Source organism: Columba livia, chromosome 1, assembly GCF_036013475.1.
Source record: "Columba livia isolate bColLiv1 breed racing homer chromosome 1, bColLiv1.pat.W.v2, whole genome shotgun sequence".
Lineage (NCBI taxonomy): Eukaryota > Metazoa > Chordata > Aves > Columbiformes > Columbidae > Columba > Columba livia.
Window position 1 is genome coordinate 53154087 of NC_088602.1, and position 25745 is coordinate 53179831.

General features: G+C 39.6%; 1 protein-coding gene across 3 annotated transcripts in view; it reads left to right on the plus strand.

Annotated features, from left to right (window-relative positions):
* The first annotated feature begins 18363 nt into the window (after positions 1-18363).
* GPC5 (glypican 5) overlaps positions 18364-25745 on the plus strand; it is a 663584-nt gene continuing 656202 nt past the window's right edge. For 2 of the 3 annotated variants that reach the window (XM_065056837.1, XM_065056843.1), the window contains exon 1: positions 21128-21641. In XM_065056837.1, coding sequence (XP_064912909.1) covers positions 21482-21641 — 160 coding nt within the window. In that variant the 5' untranslated portion in view covers positions 21128-21481. Of the gene's footprint in view, positions 21642-25745 lie in introns of all 3 variants that reach the window. The other variant, XM_065056829.1, reaches the window with a different exon arrangement.

The window sequence follows — 25745 nt, forward strand, 5'->3', positions numbered from 1 at the left end:
TGATGTATTTTTTTTACTTGAAATGCTTGTTAATCCTATGTATATTAGTTTCAGTGTAGCTGAGGCATTGAACTCAAGTTGATAGAAGATGGTAGGGAGGGAAGTAATGCTGCTAAGTTCAGCTGGTTTTACTGAAGCCTTGTCACTGTTTCTGTAAAAGGTTGAGTGGAGTGAGCTAGGTAGCTAAAACAAGTGCCAGTTCAAAAATCCTGCTGAAATACCAAGAAGCATTTTTTGCAGATATGTTTGATTGAGTCTGTTAAAACACTGGCATGTGGATGAGGAGCTTATTTCTTTCTGCTGGCTTTGATACAGGTAATAATTTCTCAAGTCAACTCCTGCTATGAGTTAGTCTGAGCCATATGAGCTTCTGTGAGCTTGGCACTAATGAAGATAAGCCTGCATGGATTTTTAGGAATTGTCTAAAACGATTTTTTTAATGTGTATTATGCAGGAAAGGCATAACTTACTCTGTCTTTCTAAACAAAAAGCAAGAAATTCCAAGCAGTATTAATACTTGCTTGAAGTTCTGGTGTAGCACAGTTAGCCTTATAAGGAAAATCTTGTCTGTTAATCATAGAAAACTTTTCTCTGTACACTCTTAGTATCTGAAAGAATGCTGGGAAATTAAAGCAGTTGTTTTTCACTACTTTGTCACTGAATGATACTGAAAAAACAGCTTGGTTCTTGAGAATTGACTTGCATTGACTTTTTAGAATACCAGAGCAACTAGTGAGATGACTGTCAGGAGCAGACATTTTGAGTAACAACTACTTTGTAGGCACTAAATGAACATACGGCTAAAAGGGGACGTCCCCTGCTGTGGTGACACAGACTTTTACCTCTGCTGCATAGCTAACATACTGTCATGAGAAAAGAAATTCAACACTCCCATCTTCTGCTTTTCACTAATTGCTATCTTTAAAATACACCACTGGTATTTGTGTAGTTCATAAGTGGTCTTGTCTGTAAAGTCTTACTTAAAAAAACCCACGTCTTTCTTTAAACCTGGGACTTGACTTAGAGGGTTGTTTCCATACCATCTTTCCCATCCCTGTCTTCCCATCTCTAGACTAGAATGTATTCCCTGAAATCTCTCTACATGTTTGGTTTTAGTAGCTTCAGATGAATAGGCCAATAGCATCCAGTATATAAGAACAAGAAATGTCATGAATACCTGAGATAAAGCAACTGATCATAATGTAGTTGACTGCATCATTTTGTGACTGTTATCATATCATTGCTATTAAATGTATAGTTCTCAAAGAGATGTTCTCAGATGACCATTTCTGGTCGTTTACTTTCCTGTTGGCCTTTTTGGGTGATGTCTAAATGAGAAGATACTGAGGGAAAATAAATGTGCCATTAGGATTTTTCTTTACTTCATTTACTACATAGTACTCTTGGTGGATTATCTGCTGTGCTTTGCCTTCTACGTGTGTGCAGTAGTGTCAGTGAGCACCCTCAGTTGATGTGGTCAGCAGAAGAGTTGAGATTGGTAGGTAACCTGTTAACATGGTGCATGAAGATTGTCAGCTTGGAATTAGTGAGGCTGAACATGTGTTCCTACTTGGGCATTGTTGCACGCTGCCAGTTCTGAAGCTTCCCTTTTTGGATGTCGGTTTCAAACAGAGCAAACCAAAAATGTTGCTTAAATAAAGTGAAGTTAGGTATTTAACAGAGGATTTAATACAAGGTTAATTGCTGCACCCAGTAGGTTTCCTGTCTGGAGGGGAGCTGACTAGTGACCCTGTGAGTAGAGACTAAAAGTTTTAAAACTGAACTTCTCTCAGTTATTCTAGATCTTCCACCTTTCTAAGGAAAAAAGTATTTCATTCTTACTGTTAATTTTGTGTAGCTTCCCAGTGTGACTTAATGGATGAACAATTCTGTTAATTCAGTCTGATTTTTTGGCTCACCTGTTGATGTAGTTTGTTTCTTAAAGTGTGGCATTGTTGTGGTTTTTTTTTTTTTTTTTTCATTACACTTCACTCACTAGGGTGACATGACATAGGTAAAAAGTGTGTCCAAATATAAAATGCTTGTGCTCAGTTATATGCCAACCTCAGGTTCCTTATGAATTGGATCAGGTTCTTTAAATGGGTTGCAAAATGTATGGACAAAAGAGCAGATGCTAATAGCTGTAATTTGGGCTGCCTTAGGGTTGTTTTTGTGACTAAGAAAAACACTTGTGTTCATCCCTAGGAGGACTGATTCCTTCAAGTACCACATATCTACCAGGTTTAGGCACCTGCTGTGACTGAGGGAAGGAGGCTCCCTAGTTTGTTAAAAGCTCTTGTATGTGGCCAACATGCTTTGCATAGAACAGGATTATTCAACAAGTTTGAACAGAGCTAGCAGAGACTGCTAACTAAATAAATGCTTATTTTGGTGATCGGTGTTTTCACAGAATCACAGAATGTTAGGGATTGGAAGGGACCTTGAAAGATCATCCAGTCCAATTCCCCTGCCAGAGCAGGAACACCTAGATGAGGTTACACAGGAATGTGTCCAGGTGGGTTTTGAATGTCTCCAGAGTAGGAGACTCCACAGCCTCCCTGGGCAGCCTTTTCCAGTATTCTGTTACCCTTACTGAGAAGAAGTTTCTTCCCAAATTTAAGTGGAACCTCTTGTGTTCCAGTTTGAACCCATACCTCTGCATATCTGGAATTCAGACTGTAAGTAGTCTGTGACAAATGCTTAAATGGTAGTATTTGTATATTGTAGTCACTGGAAATCACTCTCCTGAGTTTGGTTGAAGAGGTGTTTGTTCTGCAGTTAAGTAGTGGCTGGGCTTGTCCTACGGGTAGTATAAATATATAGGCCTATTTCCTTCTGGAAAAAGCATGATACTCTTTGGGAGACTGGAGGGGGTCAGGGATGAAATTAAAGATGGGGAAGATGAAAACAAGAAGGGCTGGGAAAAGAAAAAGTAGAAAGCTCAGCTAAGACAGGATACTAGTTTAACTTGGGTTATTGCATCTGTATTTTCTGTGCTTTGTACACTGCTGTGACGGACAGAAATGTTAGAGCAACTGTCCTGCTGTGGGACATGTCAGCAGTTTGGATAGAAATGGTCTGGATTTTAACAATGGATAAGGCATTCTACAACAATAAGAAATCCTTTGGGTGACATGTTATAGAATCTTTAAAAGATTCCAGATACCCACATTTTTTTAAGTGCATTTATGACAGTACTTTTCCCTGCTATAGAACAAATGAACTGGTTTCTGCATACTGGGTTTGCTGCAGAGGAAAGCTGCTTCTACTGGTGTACAGGACTGGGACTTTTCTAGCCACTTCTAGATCTTTCACTGTCCTCTCTGCAGAAATGTAAAATATGAGCATTTAGGAAGTATCGAGTTGTTTTGATATGGGTTTTTTTTTGTTGTCACCCCACACAACTTTGGCAAAGGCCCATGTTTTATGTGGAAATCAACCTTAACTCTCTAGTTTCTCAATATTACTCTAAAGCTTTAAAAACTTAGGTTAAATGTTCTTAATTTTCATCTAGCAAAAGCTTTTGAAAAACATGCTGATTTAACAGTAATTGATACCTAGATTTTTTTATGACGGGAAGTTACTATATGTGGGGTGGAGCTATGTGATTGCATTATGTTCAGTAGTTCTTTGTATGACATAGTGTAATGAGCAAAATACCACAGTTCTGGGATGTAGTTTCATTTGCATCAATATGTCAGATGAAGCATAAAACCAAAACCATGAGTATGTATCCGTGTGTCTGTCAAAACAGCTGTTCACTGCAAGTCATAAATCTTTTCAAAATGACATGTTTATGTTCTCAAGATCTGTGGCAGAAAATAGTCCTTCCTAGCATTTTCTGTTAAGAAGTGTCCCCTTTAAGCCATCACGTAGAAATTCTGCAAGCCTCTGTTGCGGTATGATATTGCACAGAGTAGTTAACTTTCATGAGCAAGTTGTGCCCTCTGAACTGCACAGTTCATAATTTGATTGTAGTCTGAAAGTCATACAGCTGTTTTTTAATATTGTTCTGTACATTACCAAATATGTGCTCCTTGTATTTGTCAGCATCTTCTAGTAGAGATCCAGCCTTGATGTTGGAGTAACAGATAGTGTTTCTGAAAGTATTGGACTGGATTTTTGTACAGGTGAGTATGCTGTAATAACTCTTTAGGTGTTAGGAAGCCAAAATATGCTTACTGATATAATTGTAAGAATTAATATAGAAAGTATTTTGGACTTGTCATGATTAACAAATGTACCAGAGGTCCTTGGAATATTTTCAGCAGTCTGTAAGCTTGGAACACCTCTGACTTTGTGGCAAACTGGGACTAGAGATGCTAAAAAAAATTTGGCGTTTAATTCTGCATTGGTCTCTGCTTTAGTATCTGCATGCTTGGGGAAGTAGTTGGGAAAGTAGTTATTTCCCATTATCTTCAATCACATGTCTCTCCTTGCAAAAACTGGATGATCCCAGGTGAAATCAGATGGTTGAATTATGAATAGATCCTGCTAGGCAGTATTTGAAAGGCTGCTTTACCAGGGTAGTGAAAGCAGGTTTTGCTGAAGGAGACTGCATGAGCAGTGTGGGTTATCCACGTAGATCAGTGCAAACAAAAGTAAGCATATTCTTTGTCTGGCCAGGTCTGAGTCAGCTCCTCTTTGAAGTTGTATTCTGAATTAGGATGTTTCTTTTTACCTTTATTTCCTAGCAGCTCATGTTGAAGGATTATACTTAGCACTTTAACAACAAATGTGTACTTTTTTGGTATCTACTGTTCAAGTTATTTTTGACCCTTTTTAAGGTTTGTTTATTAAATTCAACCAATAATTAAACACCCAGAGATGCAGTTACACGTAGATTCAGATGTCTACTGCATTTGGAATTTGGAGGAGAAAAATACCTTTATTGTTACCATTTCTGTGACTAAAGGGTATCTAAACATGAGAGGAGGTTGAGGTAGATGGAGGTTAAAACTTGGAGCTAATAATTACTGGAAGAGAACCTTCTATGTTGGGGAGGTTAGAGCTACACTTTCTCTAAAAAACATTGACCAAGAAAGAGTTGCATATATTGCAAACCTAGTTCCATTAAAAGAGTGAAATACGTTATTTGTGTGTGTGTTTGTGTTTTTGTTTTGTTTTTCTTTTTTCAGAGTAGCGAGAGGTAAAAAAAAAAAGCTTGCACGGCTTTGTCTGATGGACCAGTGCACTATTCTCAATTCCTCCTTATTGTCATGTCCTACTGTGGTTATTGAGTGTGCTTAAGAGTATTTCAGCTTTACTAAGGTATCCCATTCTGCTCTGGTTATATGTTATACATAGGGAGGTTTAAGTGTTTGGTGTGTTGTTGTGTTGGGGTTTTTTGTGTTTTGTTTTGTTGGGTGTTTTTTTTTTTTTGGTAGATTTATATTTTTTTAGGGGGGTGAATTATTTTTTGGGGGGAAGAAGGGGGTTGGGGAATATTTTGGCACTTTCAGGAGTAGATGTGGGAGTATTATAGTTTTGAACTATTCCATGAAGAGGGTAAGTGAAGAATTCCCCTTCTTGTGACATGAGTTGGCTTTAGTTTCTTGGATGCTGAGAATCCTTATAGGTGGCTACTTCAAGTTGTTGGGTTTCAAAAAAAATTTCTCAAAAAGAGTAGTGCTTAAAAAGTAATCAGAGCTCTGGAGAATTTGTTCTGCAGTATTTTGTGATGGTGTGTTCCAAGACAGTCCTGGGTTCCGACTGAAGATGACTATGCTCTTGTTTTAACACTACTTGCTTTCTCTTCCCAAATTGTAAAGTTGTTTCCTGGCAGCATAGCCTGGTATATAAAAAAGTAAGCTTTCTTACACTGACTGGATGCTTCTCTGTGTTACTTTCACATAGCAGTTGTCAAAATAGCATGTCTGGACACAACCTGGAATCTGAGCTCTACTGCTTATTGACTGGTATAATTCCCACCTAAACTTAAGCAGCATCACTAGCTTTGACAGACGTACATCATGCTCTGACATGTGAATGCTTTCCCTGGGAGACAGTTTGTGGGAGCTGTGAACAGCACTGTATGTACTGGGGCATTCAGTATTGACACCCGGTGAAATAGTGTCCATGTCTTGGAGCCATGTTCAGGTATCTGCAACCATGTGGAGTTACACTTGAAAATTATTTACACCATCTATGCATATGTATAATTCCATTTAGTAAGTGTTTCTCTAGTACTAAATTAGAACTAGAGTTCAATCTAAATGTGTATTTGCAGGCCTGTTCCCCTTTCAGGTTAGGAAAGCTGTAAGTATATTTGGGATTGCCTGCTTCCAGAAATCTGCAGATTTCTAGGACGTTTAAGTTAGGTTAAATTCCACCTTTAATTCTTTTATAAGAAGCGCAGGGAGCCAACAAGAATATTCTTGCAAGGATTGTAGAAACAAAAGAACTGTTGAGCATTCAATAAAAATTCAAGGAATGTGATTTATTCATAAAACATATGGACTATGTATTTCACAGTTCTGCTGGTGGTAAACTGAGTCTTCCCTCTATAGCCTATAAGAGCTTGCAAAGTCTGCCTCTTCCCTCTCCTTCATAAAAGTTAACTGCAAGAGACTCTTTGCTAAATAATCAACAAATGGGTAAGAAGGCTGTTTACTAGTGATCTAGAGTTCTGATAAAGCACGGTGGAACAAAATCTAGATCAAAGTTGTATACACATGCATCTGTATTTCTTTCCTGTCTGCTGAGAGATAGGGAGAGAAGGAGATAACCCAGAATTAGATGCTGTTGGGTGTCTACCAAAATAGTGCTAAGGCTACTTGAGTGCCTCAGCCAGAGACTCCATGCAGAGCCACTTTTTTGTGTGTTGGGAAGGAGGAAAAGGAAGTGGAATAATAAAGGTGCCTCTTTGGCAAAGACTAGATTTTTGTTTCATTATAGCAGGTCGCCTTAACATGCTGAAAGAAGAAAAAGCTATAAAAGTGAAATTAAAATACCTGTACCTTTGTCCTTTCTCAGGTTTGTGGTGGTGGTTGGTTTTGTTTGAGTTTTTTTGTTTGGTGGTTGTTTTTTGTTTTGTTTTGTTTTTTTTTGACTCAGGCAATGAGAAACAGTGAGAAACCTGTTAAGTTTTCCTTCGTGCTCAAAACCTCCAGATCGATTACCCTTAAAACCACTGTTGTAACAGCTTTTGTTATGGCTTTCACCAGATGGTACTCCCAGACCAGACCAGATTCTGGATTGGGACAGGTGGTCTGCTGTGGCAGAAGCATTCCTTGCTGTTGTGATGAGACTAGTCCTGTACTTAGATGTGTGACCTCTCAAAGTCTCCTGCTTACCCAGGTTGCCTTGAATAAAAGATTTGTGGGTGTCAGTTTTTGGCCTGATGTCCAAATTCACTGATTCAGAGAAGTAAAGGCAGCATTGAGCTTGTGTGCAGTGTGCTCAAGATACCAGAGTGCCACTTCCATATGGCTGCAACACCACCTTGTGTTTGGCAAGGCCTGGTATGTGCGGTGTTCTTCCATGTGGTAACCCTAACCTGTAGAACTGGTACATTAATCGGTAGCTGAACCTGCCCTATGACTTGAAGACACTCTCAGAGCTACAGCTAGCTGCCTCACTTTTCACTAATGAGAGATTTATCTATGTTTTACTCACTGGGAACGTCCTCATCTATTGGCTCTTCCTGGCCCCATCAAAATCGTAACTTCCCTAGCATCTAGGTCTCTGCACTCCCGATTTACAGTTGAGAAGTTTGTGTGTGCCTTATTCTGACAGTCATGAATGGTAAGGACATAGACACTGATAATCCTGATTGACCTTGTTGGTCTGTAGTATTGGGGTTATGTTTGCCTTTTGCTAAGAGTTCTCAGACTCCTTCAATCTGCCAACAGGTCTGAAAGTGCAGCATTGTGCCACTTTTCCTTGATTTTGTTATGTTTAAAAGTTTTCTGGTCCACTGTGACACTAGTGTAAAGGGAGACTTTCTGCCTAAAATACCAGAATACTAAGGATACTTCTTGGGCAAATGTGGAGGGGGTCTGACGACCAGTACTTTTTTGTGTGCAAGTGCAAGGGAGTGTTGTAGCACTGTCTTAAAAGTGAATTATGGGTAGAAAAAAAAATAACTTGGAGGGAATGTGCTAAGTGGAGAAGTGTTGATAAAGAGGTGTACCTGTTGTATTTCCTATTTTGCTGAACAGTCTCTAGCTAAATGCACAGTAGGTCTTCAGACCTAGAAGTGATGCTTGGATTCCTTTATTTAGGTAGCCTTTTGACCAGGTAAAATCACAACTGACTGGTGTCTAACATGTTGCTTCCAACCTGAGTGCCTTTGGAGCTTCCAGTCTTCCCAACTATTATGTCCAGGGATACCAGAAATGAACTCAAAGGTTCTTAGGCATGATTTCACAGATTAAACACTCTGACTTTGAGAAAACAGAAGCTTTTTTGGTACATGATTCCAAAACCACACTCATGAATATGAACATAAAAGATGCAAATAGCATTCATTGTAATAGACCTACTTTTATTTAATGAAACTCTATTACTTCTAAGCTGACCAATCCTTTTGATGAAATATTTGATAGATAGCTTTTGCTTTACAGCTGCCAAATTGTCACATTCCCGTCACAGGTTGCCAGTCACTTTGAGCAGGTGGGTTTGTGTTCACGTGTAGAACCTGCACAGCAATATGAGTAACAGGAGCCAGGGTTGTGGATGGTGAAGGTCCTTTACAGACTGTGTGGAGGTGTGGACTGTATAATTTTTTTAAAGGTGTGTATCTCTTCTCCATAGGTTGTGACTTCAGGATTCTAGGACTGAGGTTGAAGGGTGTATGTATATAATCTTTCTGACTCACCAATGTGTTTGGTGTTCTGTTTTTAAGATGCCGGGAATCTTGTTTTTAAATACAACTTTGGAAGCTCACCTTCAGTTAGCTTCAAGTAAATTATTGGGTTTGGGTTCTGCTAACATTTCATACTGTTCTTTTGTTTTTAAACCACAACTATGTTTCTCTAGAGTCAGAATTTGTTTTTGCAGGAAGTGCTGATGTTGTTCCCCTTACCTATAGTTATCCACCCCACTGTTCACTTGTAGATAATTAAGAACCTTTTTAGCATTGTTTAGTAATATTAAAATGTTTGTTTAAACTTGCTGCATGTTAGTCAGAATTTTAATAACTACTGTGGATTCCAGAGCATGTTTTGGGGAGGCATTTAATAAAGCTACAGATATTGCAATTTCTCTGATTTTTAAATTTATTTGATTTCTCCTGAGTTTTTTTTCAGAGCTAGCCTTTCCTTGAGCATACAAGGTCAAAAACTGTTCACTAGTGACGTTACATCTTTGTCCTTGAGGGGGGCTGAGAAATGTGTTATAAACAAACCAGGAGCTTTCCTTTTTTCTTCAAACTTCAGGAATGTTATTTATTCACAGTTGCTTTTTGTTTCCCTAGTCTACACTTTTTCTGTCTTACAACATGTATATGTGTCTCTGTATAGGTACATATGTGCATGAGAATGCTACTAATATACAAAAGCTAGTATATATTTATATTCACACAATGTTAAGGCAAAGAACAAGTTTAGTAAAATGACTTCTTGTGTAATGTGCTACAAATGATCAGGAAACAGATAAGGAATTACTGTAACTTGACGAAGGATCGGCATTTTGTGTGTGTTCCCTCATTTTCATTGGTGGTGTCTATGAAACTTAAGTCTTCCAGGAAAACCTGTGTGGGAGGGAAAGAAACTCTTTTTCTGGAATGCATTTTCTGATGACTGAAGATAGCTGTGGACAGTGCAGGTGCTGAACCTGGAGGCACATAAGGTTTTCTCCTCTTCTTGAAATCCTGAAATATTCAAAGGGTGAGCTTTTTTGCTTTAGCGGGATTGCAAATGTGGAAAGTTGCCAAGTGTGTTGGAAGTGGTGGGGGGTGCAACTGAACAAAATTGGGAGGGGGGGAGTGGAGCAGAAGCTATTAGGGGATGTTTAAAGAGAGTGTGACCAGTAATTCAAGTAGTTCTGAAGTTGCAGGGGGCTGGAGCGACACAGAGGGGAAACATTATATTCTTTCCCAGGTATCTGCTTTTACAGTTGGGTACTGAGCAAACAGAGCTATAGTATGACCTTGCCACAGCCCTTCTTACATGCTTGTGGGGGAGTCCTGTTTCTCCATCAGGGAATTAGGTGGTCATACCATAGTAAAAGAGCTAGGATGGCTTAAATAGTTGAAGAAAGGTTTTTGTTATAAAACTTTCCATAACTGATCTAATAAGATATTTCTTGCTGTGGAGTCTGCCTCAGTTGGATTTATAATTTCTTAGATGCTTGAGCTATTACTTCATAGTATGAAGCGTAACATTGTATTAACTCAAAGTAAAACTGATAGGATTTTTAAGATGTTCTGGGCTTCTCATAATTGAGCTGTATGGTTGCCTTATCTAGTAGCCTACTTCTGTAGTTTATTAATTGTCATGCCTGCTACCTCAAGATTGCTGTGCTGTAATATAAATTCAGATTGTTTCAAGATGCTTTGCAAACTGAAATTAGCAGTAGATACTGTTGTACACTGGTTAAAATTCTCAATAAACTTAAAAGCTCACATTGTCTAGGTGTTTCTTCACATGTGCTGATGAATTCAGATGACAATAGAACAGAATATGCTTTTTAGTTGGAAGGGACCTACTTATTATACAATGATACTCTGGTTAACTGCTTGATGGCTTCAGGGCTGACCAAAAAGTTACAGCATGGTATTAAGTGCATTGTCCAAATGCCTCTTAAACACTGACAAGGATGGGGCATTGGCCACCTCTCTAGGAAGCCTATTCTAGTGTTTGACCCACCTCTTGGTAAATAAATGCTTCCTGATGTCCAATCTAAACTGTCCCTGGTGCAGCTCTGAACCATGGCCATGTGTCTTATCACTCAGTGTATACCAGGGAGAAGAGATCAGCACCTCCTGCTCCACTTCACCTCCTCAGGAAGCTGTAGACAGCAATGACATTGCCCCTGAGTCTCCGTTTCTCCAAGTTCAAAGACCACAGCCACTCCTCATGGGACATTGCTTCCAGCCCTTTCACAAGCTTTATTGCCCTTGAGACACTCAAGGACCTTCACATCCTCCTTAGATTGTGGGGTCCAGAACTGCACACAGTGCTCCAGGGGAGGCCACACCAATGCTAATTACAGTGGGACAATGACATCTTCTGACCAGCTGGTTACTCTGTGTTTGTACTGCAGGATGCAAGTTGTGCTCTTGGCTTCCAGGGCACACGCTGCTGACTCGCATTGAGCTGCTGCCAACCAGCACCCCCAGGTCCCTTTCTGCAGGACTGCTCTCCAGCCACTCCTCTCCCAATTTATACTTGTGCCTAGAGTTACTCTGTCCTAGGTGTTAAATTTCATGCCATTGATTGCTCAATGCTCCGGTTTATTTAGAACCCTCTGCAAGGCCTGTCCCTTGAGAATGAACAGCACCTCCCAGTTTGGTGTCCCCAGCAAACTTGCTGAGCCTTCAGTGCCACAAAATGGCAGACCTTGGAACAGCTGAGGCATTTGGCTGCCTTAACCCACTTGGTGCAGCTCAGTGACAAATTTATGGTTAAAATAGGTGCTGTGAAGAAATGAAATGGGGGAACAAATACATATCTGGATTTGAAGATAAAGAAACTTGAAAAATCAAAAATATTGGCTATTTGTTGAAGTACACTTTGAGCAGAACATGCAGGCTTTTTTACAGTATGTTCTGAAGTGCGTTTGTTTCCATTTTGCTGTTTAATTAATTTCCTGTAAGTATTTGAAAATTATGGAAGTAATTGCTTGCAGTTATAAATGTGTTAAATTCTTTATAAAAGGCTTGTATAAACTTGTTTCAATGAACTGATGCACAAGGAACTGCATCTGCTCTGTACCTGTCAGTAACTGTCTTGAGTGTCTAATTGAAGGGAAAACTGGAAGAGGTTATGGGGTATTAAGTTTGCATCATGTCTTTAGGGGTAGCAATATAATAATTTGAGATAAACATACTTTTTTATCAAATACAAAGTTTTCAGAATTTTAATAGGGTAAACATGATAATGTTGTTTCTTAAGTAATGAAAGAAACTCAGTGGTGACAGAACTTACTTGCATATTGTTTTGTATAAACTATTCTGGAATAGAAGTTAGGTAGCTGTTGCCATTTTTGAACAGTTGGTGGCTCCAATGCTTTGCAGCTGTCACTATCCATAATGCCAAAACAAGTTAATTCAGTTCTAGCTGTATTGAGCTAGTCAGAAATTTAAAAAGAATATCAGAATCAGAAACTTAATAAATAGCAAACACTTCTAACTTGCCTTTTAAGCCACTATGTAAATACTCTTCTTAGTTTTTGAAATAAGTGTAAACTCCAGTATTCCTGTCTAGCTTAAAATAAAATATAAAGGTCTCCTTTGCAAAGTATCAGTTTACAATCAGTAGCAATATTATTAAAACCAGCATAGCTGACAGCATTCCTGCTCCATATTGCAGGATTATACAGGCAAGGCAGGTGTCAGCTCTCCTGACCAAAAAAAGGAGAGGGGGAATAGTCAAAGAATTCATTCCCGGAAAAGAAGCAGAGATGAGCAAATATCGTGAAGACAATCTTTAAATTGACTCACACAACTGCTTATATATGTAAAAAAGGGAAATGCTTTTGTTTAGACTTTGAAATAAAGGATTTAGTGGGCAGTGGAGTTTGACAGAGCAGGTGCTGATTAGCTGTCATTGCAGGAACATTTAATAAACATGAGACTTGAATAGGATGGACAACTTTGTAGAAAGTGTGAGTCCTAGAAGTCTAGAAAGTCTTGGATAAATGTGTAGAAATGAAACTAGGAACTTCAGTGATGACTTTTTTCATTTTTTTTGGCCCCAGAAAATGATTGGAGAGATGAAACATTTCTCCTTGAGTTTTCCATGTTCTAGTGAAGAGGAAAATATAGACTCTCACCAGTTTCTGTTGGAAAACTACAGTTTGTCTCTTTTGATGGAAATATTTGTATTATGCCATCCTGAACTACTGTAGGTACCCCATGGTCCTGTTTTCCTTCATGCCTTGTTTCTCATCTGAATTGTATTACCGTGCTGTCTTCTTTAATCTTCTGTAGCCTACGGTGGGAACAGCACTGCAGGACAAATTAATGGGGAGCGCAGCCTTGCAGGTACAGCTTAGCCCTCCAAATTAGAGTGAGACAGAGAGCAGCTTGACAAGACACAGTCCAGTGAAATCTTGTAGTGCCCCAAAACTACATGCAAGTGCAGTCTGTGTGTAGCATTTTATTTCTGCAGAGTTGAATGTTATGTGCTGATGGAGTTCTGTTTGGGGGTGAAAAAAGGGGTGGTGTGTGTGAGGAGCCTTTGCAATGCACAAACAAAATTCCTTACAAACACACTTCATTTTTATTTCTTTATGTTTCCTGGAGGAGACAAACAAAAATAGCCGTGTTGATCAGAATTTGTCAGTTTTGATTGCTGCATAGCATCATACTATTGTAACAATGTTTCCTCAAACAATATATTCTAGCAAAATGGAGCCAGAAAAGGTATCATTCTAACACCTACCCTGGCACACTGTTTTTTCCTTTGCTTCTAAATTTAAAATTTTTTGAACTAATTTTTTATACAAAAGTCAAAAGAGCTGCACTTGAAGACAAGGCTGGAATGTAATTAGACATACAGTATTTACTGAAGAGCTGCTATAGCTTTCCCTTTAGGCCTATAAATCGCTTTCCAAGTATGTTATTTGTTCATTTTTTGACTAGTATTTCTGAATATTGCTACTGTTTTAAGGTACTAAGTGTTCATATATTCTACTGAAACCAAATAGTACTAAGCTTAAGCTTACATACTTGTATTGTCCTTATAATGCTCTGAAACAGTCAGTGGATAACAATGAGCTAACCTCTCAGAATATTTACTTGCTGCAATGTCTAACTCTTGTTCCTACAGTGAACTACTAAGTCACTCACATGTAATATATACTTTCCATTAAAGTTATGTTAATGCTATTGGTGAGACAGGAAAAATGCACAGTTTGGAGATCCTCATCCAGGATGTCCTTTGAGGTAAGACTAATCATTAAAGGGGAGCAGTTTGTTTCCAGTTTGTAAAAGCTTTTGTTCCCATGTAAGAGTAAATGTAGTTTCTTTGGGTGGCAGTAAGATGTGCCTTTTTTTTTTTTTTTTTTTTAATTATTATGAGGACCTGGGACTGTTTTAATACACCATTTTCATTTATCTGTTTAATAAAAAGTGGGAACTAAACTTGAAGTACAGCTTCACAAGTAGTTCCAGGGTAGCAGTATTCATGAAACCTTGTATGGTGGTTGGCTTAGATATTCAAAGTAATCTGGTTTCCACTTGAAAGTTTTCTGTAACTGAGGCATTTCTGATATAACACCACAGTAGTACCCATTAACAAGTTGTTATGGGCAGATAGGCATTAACATCATTATATGTGTGATTTTTATTTTTTTCTAATGAAATGTAAGGTTGGAAATATACTTTTTGTATTGTGATTTTCATTACCAAGTTCCTGAAGGTTTTGTGTACTGATGGAAATAGCATCTTGCTAAATATAGAGTGATCTATAGAAAGAGAATGTGATGCAGTTTGGGAGGTTCAACAGACTTTCAATAGGAAGTTATGGCTGTATTTTGTCTCAAGTTGCACTGGGGAGGCTTATATTGCAAATCAGGAAAAAAAGTTTTCACTGAAAAGGTTATCAGGCATTGGAACAGGCTGCCCAGGGAGGTGGTGGAGTCATCGTCCCTGAAGGTATTGAAAAGACATATAGATATGGTGCTTAGGATCATGGTTTAGTGGTGGATTTGTCAGTGTTATGTTAACGGTAGGACTTGATGATCTCTTCCAAACTAAATGATTCTGTGATTGTATGATTTATAATGCAGAAGGAGATCAGTGCTAGCACTTTGAGATAAAATACCTGATCATCTGTAGAGAAAAATTGGAGCCCAGTACTCCTTCCTTCCAGTACCCCCGACTTGGTTCTGCTCTCCCCCAGAGCATTTGATACAACTATTACAGTGCATGTTGGGATAACCTCAGAGACTTTATTGCATAGTGCTGTCACTTTAAAAATACATTAATATCTCCCATGTTCACCTGGGAGAGGTGTGGGAAGTTTGAATCTGTGTCAAGTAGACAGAGACAGCCAGTCACTTGCATCTAGAATGTGTGAATGGTATTAAGGAAAATAGGGGTGTTTGTGTTCATTTTCATGTGACCAAATTACTGTCTTTTGGTTTGAATTTGGGATTTGGTAGACATTCTTTCATGAGTTTGATTCAGGTGGGACCTAATGGTGAGGTAGATTACATGCTCAACACTGACAGCTACTAATGATCTAAATATAAGAGCCTGGGAGTCATTAGTGATGAAAACTTAAGCCCTTGATGACTTTTTGGAGTGCCTAGGTTTGCCCTGATTTTTAAATGACAGAATGCTGGATTTAGTGCCAGTGAAGAAGTATGCACCTGTAACTGTCTGGATTATGTTGCATGAATTGGGATCTTGGGCTCAGTCAAGAAGAGTTAGGAAGAAATAAGAAGTTGATTCCTAAGGGCAAAACTCAGTGCAGAATTAAATTTGAGAGCTGTGGCAGGATCATTTTTGGTTCTGTTCTGTGGGCAAAAAAACACACTTGGAAAAACATGGGAGCTGAAGGAAGGAAAAAAAATCACCAACAAGGGTTATACCTCTCTGGATAAAGTTTTTGTATGAGGAGTGAAATAACACTATGGGCAAACACAGTGTCTTCCAACTTCACTGTCTGGGCTTGCTGTGTGTTAGGGTTGCAGGGACAAAAAGGAAGAAAGAACATAGACACCTTTTTATCTTTGAATATCTGTTTGCAAGACTCTATATGACTAGCAGAAGCAGCACGGTACTGTTAGGTAGGGTCTGGAGTTCTGAAAGATGATGTAACCTGGGTTTACTTGTCTTAGTGGAGTGTCCTGAGAGGCATATTTTTTCACTTTTTTACTGGTGTTCTAAGTAGAGTGTGAATGTGGCTCTAGCTTGTTACTTACCTTGGAGCTTGTGTAGGTAAGTATATTTACAAGGCAGAACTGAGACATTTGAGGTTGGTGTTTTGTGTGTGTTTTTTTGTTTTGTTTTGGTTTTTTGAGGGGCTGCACCTTTTTGGATGTTTTTATGTGCCCCCATTTGCCTGGTGAAAAAGACAGGAAGCTATAATAAAACCTGGTGCACTACAAATGCTTTTGTCCAGTTGCAGGAAGCTAGAATATTGAGCGTGTTCTGTTTAGGTGCAAGTCATGTGCTTTATACCTCTTAGGAATGGTTTTTAACATTTTTTGCCCACCAACAAAACTAAGAAGCTGGGCATGAACTACAGAGGTAAATGCTTCCCAAGTTGCAGGGGCATGAGGAATAGTAACCGAAGCTGTGAGTTTACATTTACAGTAGGAGTATGTACACATGTGCATACTGACCTACCTACCTGCTGACTTATTGAGGTGGTACCTGGTCCTCTTGGCAGCATCTCCTGGGCCATCCTTGTTATAACAAAGTAAAAATATTGTAAACATCAGATATGGACTAAGGGAAATTGATTCAAATCTCTAGGCATGATGAAACATGAGTTTGAGTTTATAAAATGTGAACGACTGTCCCTTTGTGGCATGTGGGGAAAAGAAGAGGTATCCCCCATGTATTCTGTGTTTAGAGATGACCAAAATTTGTTGACCTTTTGTTGATGTTTCAAAGAATAATATTTAAATATCTGCAGAAATCTGGCTTTTTTTAATACTGATGATGCTAAACTGAAACTCAAAGCAAATGTAGATTTCTTTCATTTTAGGATCAGTGTGCAAAACTGTACTACTCCCAGTTACACAACAGATTCTTCCTCTGTGTTACATGCTAGTAGTTTGTAGTAGTTGCTGCTTTGCTGCTGTCTCCCTTTACTGGGAATTCCCTCTTAGGTGGTGTGTGGTTTTCTTGTGTGTGTTTTTTTTTTTTTTTTTGTCTGTTTGTTTTTTAAATAACTCCAGCCTGTACAATTAAGACATTAACTATCCTGCAGGGAAGACAAGTGATATTAGTGAAAAGATGACAAATTAAGAATGTTCACTCTAGAAAAATCAGAGGAAGTCTCCATGGAAACAGTGTACCTAGCAGTAAGGAGAGTACTTTTCAGAGTACATGACTGAGTGCTGGGCTATGCTTGAAGTATAATTTAAAGAAATAAAACCTTTATGAAAATACATGTGCAATTACATTCTGGATGCTGTACTCTGAAGTGAATACTTGGCATTACTATAAAGAGCCGAAGCTCGCTCTGTGCAGGCGGGGTGCAGCGTTTGTCCTTTGCGAAACCTTTTTCTTTTCACTTTACGGGACGAGGCAGCAATTGCAGAGCTCTGAGCAGTGTAACTCGGGGTGGGAGTGAAGGGGACCCTTCCCCAGCATGGGGGGGCCTCACCCTGGCCGCGTCTCAGCGCGGTTTCCAGCAGGGGGCGGCAAAGCGCGGGGCGGCGCCCGCCGCTGCAGGCGGGACTCGGGGCGGCCGCTGCCGGTGACCAGCGGCAGCAAACCCCGGTGAGCGGCGTTTACAGGCGAGATTGGCAGGTAGAGGCACGAGCGGTCACGCTTTTTTGGGTCTGCCAGTGTGTGTTTCTGTTTTTTTGTTTTGTTTTGTTTTTTTTTTTCGTCTGACAGTGTTACTGATTTCACTCCTCGCATGTGAGGAGTTAACACACACGCAGGGAATTGGGACAGGAGGGATACTGGTGCAGTGGTGCACTGTGGCTAGCAGCGATTGAAGTTTAGACTGGAACACAGAATAACAGAATAGCATTGGTTATGCACTTGGGGATTGGAGTAGGCAATGCTGAAGATCTACGATATTTGTTTGTGGCCTTCAACTCCTTCCCCAGTGTCCTCCTGTTCCTACCTGAGGTCTCAGCTGACAACACTTTGTAACTGCAAGCATGAAAAAAATAATACTGTTTTCTCATTAATATTGCATAAATATTTTCAGTTATAGCTCCTTTTTTAAGAAGAAAAAAAATACACTTTTTGAGAACTTATCTTCAAACACAAGTCAAACTTTTGCAATACTAGTATCAACTCCTTTAGTGCTGTGGTTAATAGACCCTTAGGTTAGTGAAATTTAGAGTTGTGTGTGAAGTTTTACTGGTCACACTCTAAGTTTATGGGTTTATGGTAGTGCTATGAATCAAAATGCTGTATAACTTTTAGCCTTAGTATACTAGCTTAGTTATGTCAACCTAAAATAAGAGGACATTTGTGTGTTTGGTTTTTTTTGTTTGTTTGTTTTGTTTTGTTTGTGTGTTTTGTGGGGTTGTTTTTTTTTGTTTTTTCCTGCCATAACTTCAGGGAGCTCCATTTGAAGGCTAGGATCCCTGCTCTGTTCAAACTTGTATAACAGGCAAAAGGGTAGTATCAGAATCAAGAGCTTAGAGAGCATGTATTAAATGAAATGCCAGCAATAGATAGATGGAATTTACCACAGGGACTGGGTGGGAACATACTAGTCAAAACAGCAGTCTGTGTTCTTAATTGAATGCTTCCTTAATTGCTGTGATACATAAAAAAAAAAAAATAGTTAAAAGACTCATAGTAAAGAAAGTTTGAAGAATGACTTAGAAGAATGAAGCAGCATAATGGATGCTTGAACTACTTTCAGATATGAGAAGAAGTAGGAGATAGCATGAAAGTATTTGATCATTTCAGAAAGTGGAGATGGTGGCAAGTGCTGTAGTCATCTAGAAGTGGAAATACCCCTTTGCATCCTGCGATGGGAACAGCAAAAAAAATTGAAGCCTAATTGAAGCCATGTGACTTGTGTTTGGTATGAAAAATAATGTGAGGAAAAGTGGATGTGGCCAAAACAAGTCAGGTAAGTTGGCTTTGTAGCACCTCTCTGAAAGAATACAAACTGGAAAGATGGCACAGCCAAATAAATTGTTTTTAGTAGCTGGAAGGTGACGTAGTTGAGCAGGAAACTTAGTTCTGTGTGCCAAAAATAATAGAAAGTTACAGTTTTAGCATTGTGTGATCCAGATGGATTATTTGAAGGTGTAACCTCCTCTTACATTGTTTCTGTGTTTCAGGTAATATAGTGGTATTGTTTATGATAATTAAGAAAAGGAGGCAAAGGGAGAATTTGTGGAAGTGGTATTCTTTAGTCTTCTTGAGCTGACAGCTAGGTATCCATGAGAAGCCACCAAGGGCACATGTCAAGGCTTTGATTAAGAAAAGAGACAAGTCTGTAGTCAATGTTCTCTCTCATCAAGTTCTTGTATGTATTCTCCTGTTAAAATTAGACCAATCTCATTTTCTTTGTGTAACTGCAAATATGCAGAAACCTTTTCCAGAATATTAGATTAATGCAACTTGTTAGCTAAAATCAGGGAAGCTTCAAAGCGTAAAACCTGCAAGAAAATTAAATTCAGTCTTGCAATTAAGTCAAAGTTAATTATTTCCTTTATAGTCCTTATGCTAAAGTAATAAAAACAAACAAACAACCTGAAACCAACCCCTCAAGCCCTCAACAAACAAAAAACCTCACCTCACCTTTTATACTAAATTGCAGTCTTCCTCACCTTGAAAGAGCTTGTTAAAACATGTATATTCAATTTCTTACCAAAAAGCTCCATGTTCCCTTTACATGTTGAATTACAGGACAGAAGTTTCTCTGGATTGCTACTAGTGGAAGATGGGAGGAAGTACCGAATCAGCTTTAGAACCTCATGGCTTTGGGTTTTTCCAACTTGATTGTTGCTGTTGGCAAACTTCTGTACAGTTGTGAGGTGAACAAGAATTTTAAATTTTTTTAATTAGCAATATTTGTTTGTATTTCTTAGCCTGGGATATTTTTTCCCCGTTTCCTAATACCTTGTTTTCACATTTATTTTGAGTGCTCCACATCTTGGACTGGCTATTGAGGCTGGCATTTCATGATTCCCCAAACCTCCTCTACCATCTTCAAGGTGCTGAATAAGATCTTACATTTTCTGCCTCCCACATTCAGATTGTTTTCCCCAGTGATATTTTTCAGTATTTAAATAAGTGAGTGTTTTACTGACAGTCAGAGTTCACTGCCTACTACCAGCTTCCACGCGAAGTACTGCATTTTAAAAATTGTTCCTATTTATCTAAAACAAATGTTATTTGCAGTGGGACTCCCTGTTGTGTTTTCCCCTCTTTTTCCTCATGAGGGGCCTAAAATATCTTTCTGTAGTTTGCTTTATCAAGAGGATTGTAACCTGTCATCTGTGTTCACTCTATATCAACAGCATAAAACAGTAGAACAAATTCTGTTAAAAGACATTTTGTATAATATATGTTGGAACTTGCTGGCAGAAAGAACCTGCCAAGTCCAGGAGTATTGATGGTTCAAAAAAGGAAATAGTAGTCCTCTCTGCTTCTCACAAACTGTCACTCAGTAGACTGGATAATGTTTATTTAATGGCATTCTTTTATATTTCAGAAGAGAAATGGTTGATCTCTAGCGCAAGTTGTAATATCCACCAGTGTGCCAATTTGTTACCCATATTCAAATGGATGCATAGAAAAATTCACACTTAGAAATATTTTTGCAGTTTTGTGCTGAAATTGCTGCTACAGATAAAAGATTTATTTTTAAGTGAAAGCTGGGATAGACTGATGCTGTACAGTGCTGAATGACCACCAGCTGCTTCAAAACCGATGAAGAACAATTTCCAGCTATAAGGGGTAAGGTGTGACATTTGAATTTGTGCATGGAGGGAATTCTTAACTCTGGCATCGAGGAAGCTATATAGAAGATAACCTGATGAGTCCCAGCTGCTTCCTTGTCTGCTCTGACAGATGCCTTTGGACTTTGGCTTGTAAACATGAGAGGGTTTTGTAAACTGGTCCTTTGTCACTTTTGCCTGAGATAACTGAGACTTCTGAAAACCTCTTGAAGATAGCTGAATTCTTGGAGACTTCTGTCAGAAAAGCAAAAGTTTGGGATTTGAAGCCAAACTGGACTGTGTATGTTACTGCCTGCTTGTTAGGCTATTGTGAATAGTTTCTCAAAGCACTCAAAATTATTTTAAATCTCTCTTTTTTTTTTTTTTTTTTTTTTTTTATGCTTGCTGGGGTTTCTTTCTTACCTACCTTTACCTGCAGCTTTCTCCTCCCCACCCCGCACCCCCAGCACTTCGGCTTGTAGGTGGGGTCTTCTCCGCTCCACAAACGGGCTGTGCCCGTCCCCGGTCCCCGACGGGGCGGTGTGAAATCACCGCGACTTGGGCAGTGGGTAGCGCCCTCCCGCTGTCGCCCCCGGAGCCGGGGGTGCGCCCCTCCTCGTTCGGGGGGAGCAGTGGGCCGGGCCGGGGGAGGGCCCGGCAGAGGCGGTACCGGCACCGGCAGCCTCGCCCCCCTACCCCGCGCCGGCGGACACGGGACCGGCCGGGTCGGGGGTGCCTGTGTCGCGGTCCCTGCGGCAGCTGGCGAGCGATGGGGGTGAAGAGTCTAAGCGTCCTCAGGCTCGGCGTCCTGCTCCTGGCCGCCGCCTCGGGGCATGCGGAGCCCCCGCCGAGCTGCGAGGGCGTTCGGAAAGTTTTCCAGCTGCGGCAGCTCGGCCCCCTGAGAGGCATCCCGGAGTCCCCGCGGGCAGGTGAGGGAAAACTTGCCGGGGGCGGAAGGCGCCGGGAGCTGCCCTGCTTGTGTGCCGGGACAGCGGGTTTGAATTTGGTGCCGCTGGCGGTGATTAGTGGCTGGTGCCGGCGGCGGGGCTGCAGCTCCGCTGGGCATCTCTTGTCACCCGCTGTCCGCGTCCTTGCGCCCGTCGCCGCGGCCGGGGAGCGTTCGGGCGGCCGGACCTGGCTTTCTACCGACATCGGGGGTTGATGGGGTCGTTGTGGTGGAGGGGAAGATGTCTGGCTCCTTACTCGGGGTGTGGGCTCTGCAAAAACTGGAGCACCACGACACGTGCCTAAAATCCCCTGGTGCCCACTTCCGTGCCGTACCGGGTGCCGCGCAGAGGAGGGAGCCGGCTTGAGCTGGAGGGTTACCCTGCTGTCCGTGGGCAGGCACAGGTACGTCGGTGCCAGAGCAAACCCTGAAGGAAGGGGAAAGACACCGAACTGCGTCTTGGGCTGTCGGAGTTGGTCTTGTGTGAAATTAGAATGATTTGCACCACTGCAAGTGGTGCATCTGTACGTTTTGTCTACTGAACTTCTTCTTATAGATGTAACAATAAAATTCCTGGAAAGTAATGTCTTCCTGACAATTTGAGTACATCCTAACATTTATATCAATAAAGAAACTTTTAAAAAGTGGATGCTAAATTATGTGACAAAGCATATATGTAATAACACACACCTTCTTAGAGTTGTTTCCAGACTCCCGGAAACCTCAATTCATTTCAGCGGTGCTAATCACAAAACTAAAATGCAGATATTTTAATGGTCAGAGATTTCCGCCCCCCCCCCCAATCTGTAAAGTGTGTTTGTGTTTAGATGACAAGTTACCTAGAACATGTGAGTCAATACTTTTCCTGCCAGAATATAATTTCATGTAACTGAAGCTGAATTTACATTCCCCTTACTTTAAAATATCAATAGCCTCTTCCTTTTTTTTTTAAGATAGTCTGTGAGGTGTTTTTTTTTTTTGTTAGTTTTTGAAAGCTGAGATAAGGCATACTATGCTTATTCCTAAAGGAATCACTTCAAAATACAGTTTTGTTTTTTTTTTTTTTTTTAATGACTCTAATTTAAAACATAATGGATAATTCTAAACTTAAGACACTCAATATTGCATGTGCAGTTTACAGATCAAAGTACTATATTTAGGTTACCAGTACATTTAATGACAGGTGTTGTCTTCTTACATTGTCCTTAGCTACAGATGTTATTATTCTCTTCACTAAAAATGAAATAAACACTTTAATTGGAAAACATGATTAGATGCTGTGCAAATGAAGATTTCTGGAAAGAGAAATGAGAGTCAAAGTCCTGTCAGTGATTTGAATTTTTTGGTGCTGATTTCTGTGAATAGCATCAGTATGAGTGATATGGTATCAGTTTGTCTATATTCTTCTCATTCCTTAGTCTAATGTAACCATTACACTTTCTCTGCCATTGTCATTTATTTTGATACCATACATTCACTTATATAGTGGGTGTAGGAAGAAAACGTCTCAAGAGAAAAGAACTATGGTGCCTTATGCATATTTCTTTAGCCCTGCTCTATGATTTTTCTCCCTTCCTTCATAATATTTTTATAATACCACTCTCCTTTTCTTCTTTTGACTTTTCTGTATTTCCTGTTCCTGAAGCAAAAGCTGGCTTTGAATTATAAGAGTAATAAAATAATTCTTTTCTCCACTTGCCCCTGCAAGCAGCAGTCAGCAGGAGATGCGGTGCAGCTGTGTGCTCAGCAGCCTGCCACTCTCTTAAGGAATTACGTGGCTGTGGACAGCCTGGGAAACACCAGCACTCAAGGAGCTGAGGACAAGCATCAGAGTTCTTGCTCTGATTAGCTTTGATTGCAGAGGTACATGAAACTAATACCTGTGAACAGTAAAACCTTTTCAGAATTAGAGATGCCAAGAAAATGGGGATTAAATGAGTATTTTAGAAGGTTTAGGTGCAATTAAAGGTATTCATAGGTTGGAAACAGAATGTGAAAAAGAAAGAAACGTCACTTTTGCTACTGATCTTCTATGTTGAGCCTTCTTATGAGGCAAGAAGTGAAAAATATTTTAAAACCTTTTCTGATGGCACTTAGAAATGTGTGTGTTTGTAATACTGTAACACACATAAACACTTTATGTAGATGTCCACTTGTGAAAGCAGGTGTCCGATCTGCCCTTTTAAGGCTTAGTTCAGTTGCTTAAATGTAGTCATCTGGTGCCATTTGAGTTTCCCTAAAGTCTCTGGAACATCCCCGTGGAGCCAGCAGGTGCGAAACCTCCGGGAGACTCACATTCTTCTGGAGCAGCGGTGAGTGGGATACTTGTAGCATCTCAGATGCTACCTGTGGGCAGCTGCTCTGCACTGTCAATGCAGCTGGTGACATCTGGGAGCTACTCAGCAATCAAACTGTAGGTGTTGACTTCAGACCAAGCTGTGTAGATCCTTTGTCTCTCTTATATTGTTGTCATTTCTTTATTTTAGTTGTACCTTTGACCTAGCTTGTACAAGGACACCTTTAAGTGTCTTAAGCAGAATCACACTGTTTATGTAGAGAAGGCTCACTAGCTGAAAGAGTGAGAAGTTAGTTGGTGTATGAATTTGTATACAGTGGAAGGCTACCTCTACAGTCAATAAAATTATAGGGAAGAAGTTGGCTTATATTTGCCTTGTTTTCATTGTCTATATTAAAGACTGTAACATTCACAATTGTGGTTTTTTACTTTTCTTAGTGGTACTTAAAAACTAAGCAGACTTATATCAGCAAATCATGGAAATTATTATTCTTTTAATTTGGGGACTGCCATGTGTCCATATTTTGAAGTTATATTAGTTCAAAAAACTATGCATTATTTTATATAATTAGTTTTGCAGTGATTGTATGTAGTTCATGTATCTTTAAAGGAGCAAAAATATGCAAAAATGCCAGATACATGCACAAAGGCGATCTTTTGAATTTGTGTTACCACTCATGTAACACAGGATATCCTGGTGTTGAAACTGGCAACTAATAATCAAGACAAATTAATTTCTTTAACAAAACCAAGTTGTGTGATTGTGGTTTTTTGTGTTTGTTGTTGTGTGTGTGTTTTTTTTTTTTCCTACCTCCCAGCAATGAAGAAGCTTGGCTAACTGTGCTCAGTCTTTTGTAAACTGTAACAGTGATTTGTGAACTGTAGTACAGACTTATGCTCACCCCCATCACATAGTATATTGAAACACTTATCACTTTCATAGTGATTTTAAGTTGCAAAAATACTTTGCTTTTTCCTGTGTGATCTGTGCTACTAGTGCAGTGCTGAGACCATACAGAAAAACCTCAAGAATTAGAAATCCTAACAGACCCCTTTTTGTCGTCTGGAGAATCAAACAACATGCAAAGCATGAATTAAATATAAAAAGGCCTCAAAGTGTGTGTGTATTTTTTTAAATTTAATTTTATTTTTGTAGATATATGTGACTTGGGTTATTTAAAAAAACCCTAGTTGTCTGCAGAATGCTTGTTTTTTTTTTTTTTAAAAAAAAACCCCATATTTTTATTTCCTATGCTCAGTTTCTGGTATCATAACCTAAACAACTTTCTGGAAGAATTCTACCCTTATACCCCACATATGATAGTAAAGCTAGAGCTGTTAGCTCTAGTTGCTCATTTTTCAGACAGATTCTTGTTCTTTCTTCTCTGGTTTCCTTCTCTCAGAATATGTAGAATAGCAGAATGGGATGGACAGTAAACCAGTCACCCTTGCCTTCTTGACAAAGGGCTTCCAGTTGGTATGTCAGTGAGCAAACTGTCAGGCTTCTGATTGCACCAAAAAGCTGAATTCCATGGCTATTGAAAAATGTTAAGTTTGCTGTAACTTTAGAATCAAACACTTCCTGATGAAGTGGAAAAAAATGCTGGAGATATTTTTCTAAGTTCTCAGTAGGGTGTTGTGTGGGTTTTTTTTTTGTTTGTTTTTGTTTGTTTGTTTGTTTTCTTTTGTTTGTAGGTTTCTTTACAGTGCATTTGGGAGGTCTTGTGTACAGTTATGAGAACAAGAAGCATAATAAAGAGTGAAGACTTTGTGACTGCAAAAGCTTTTGGA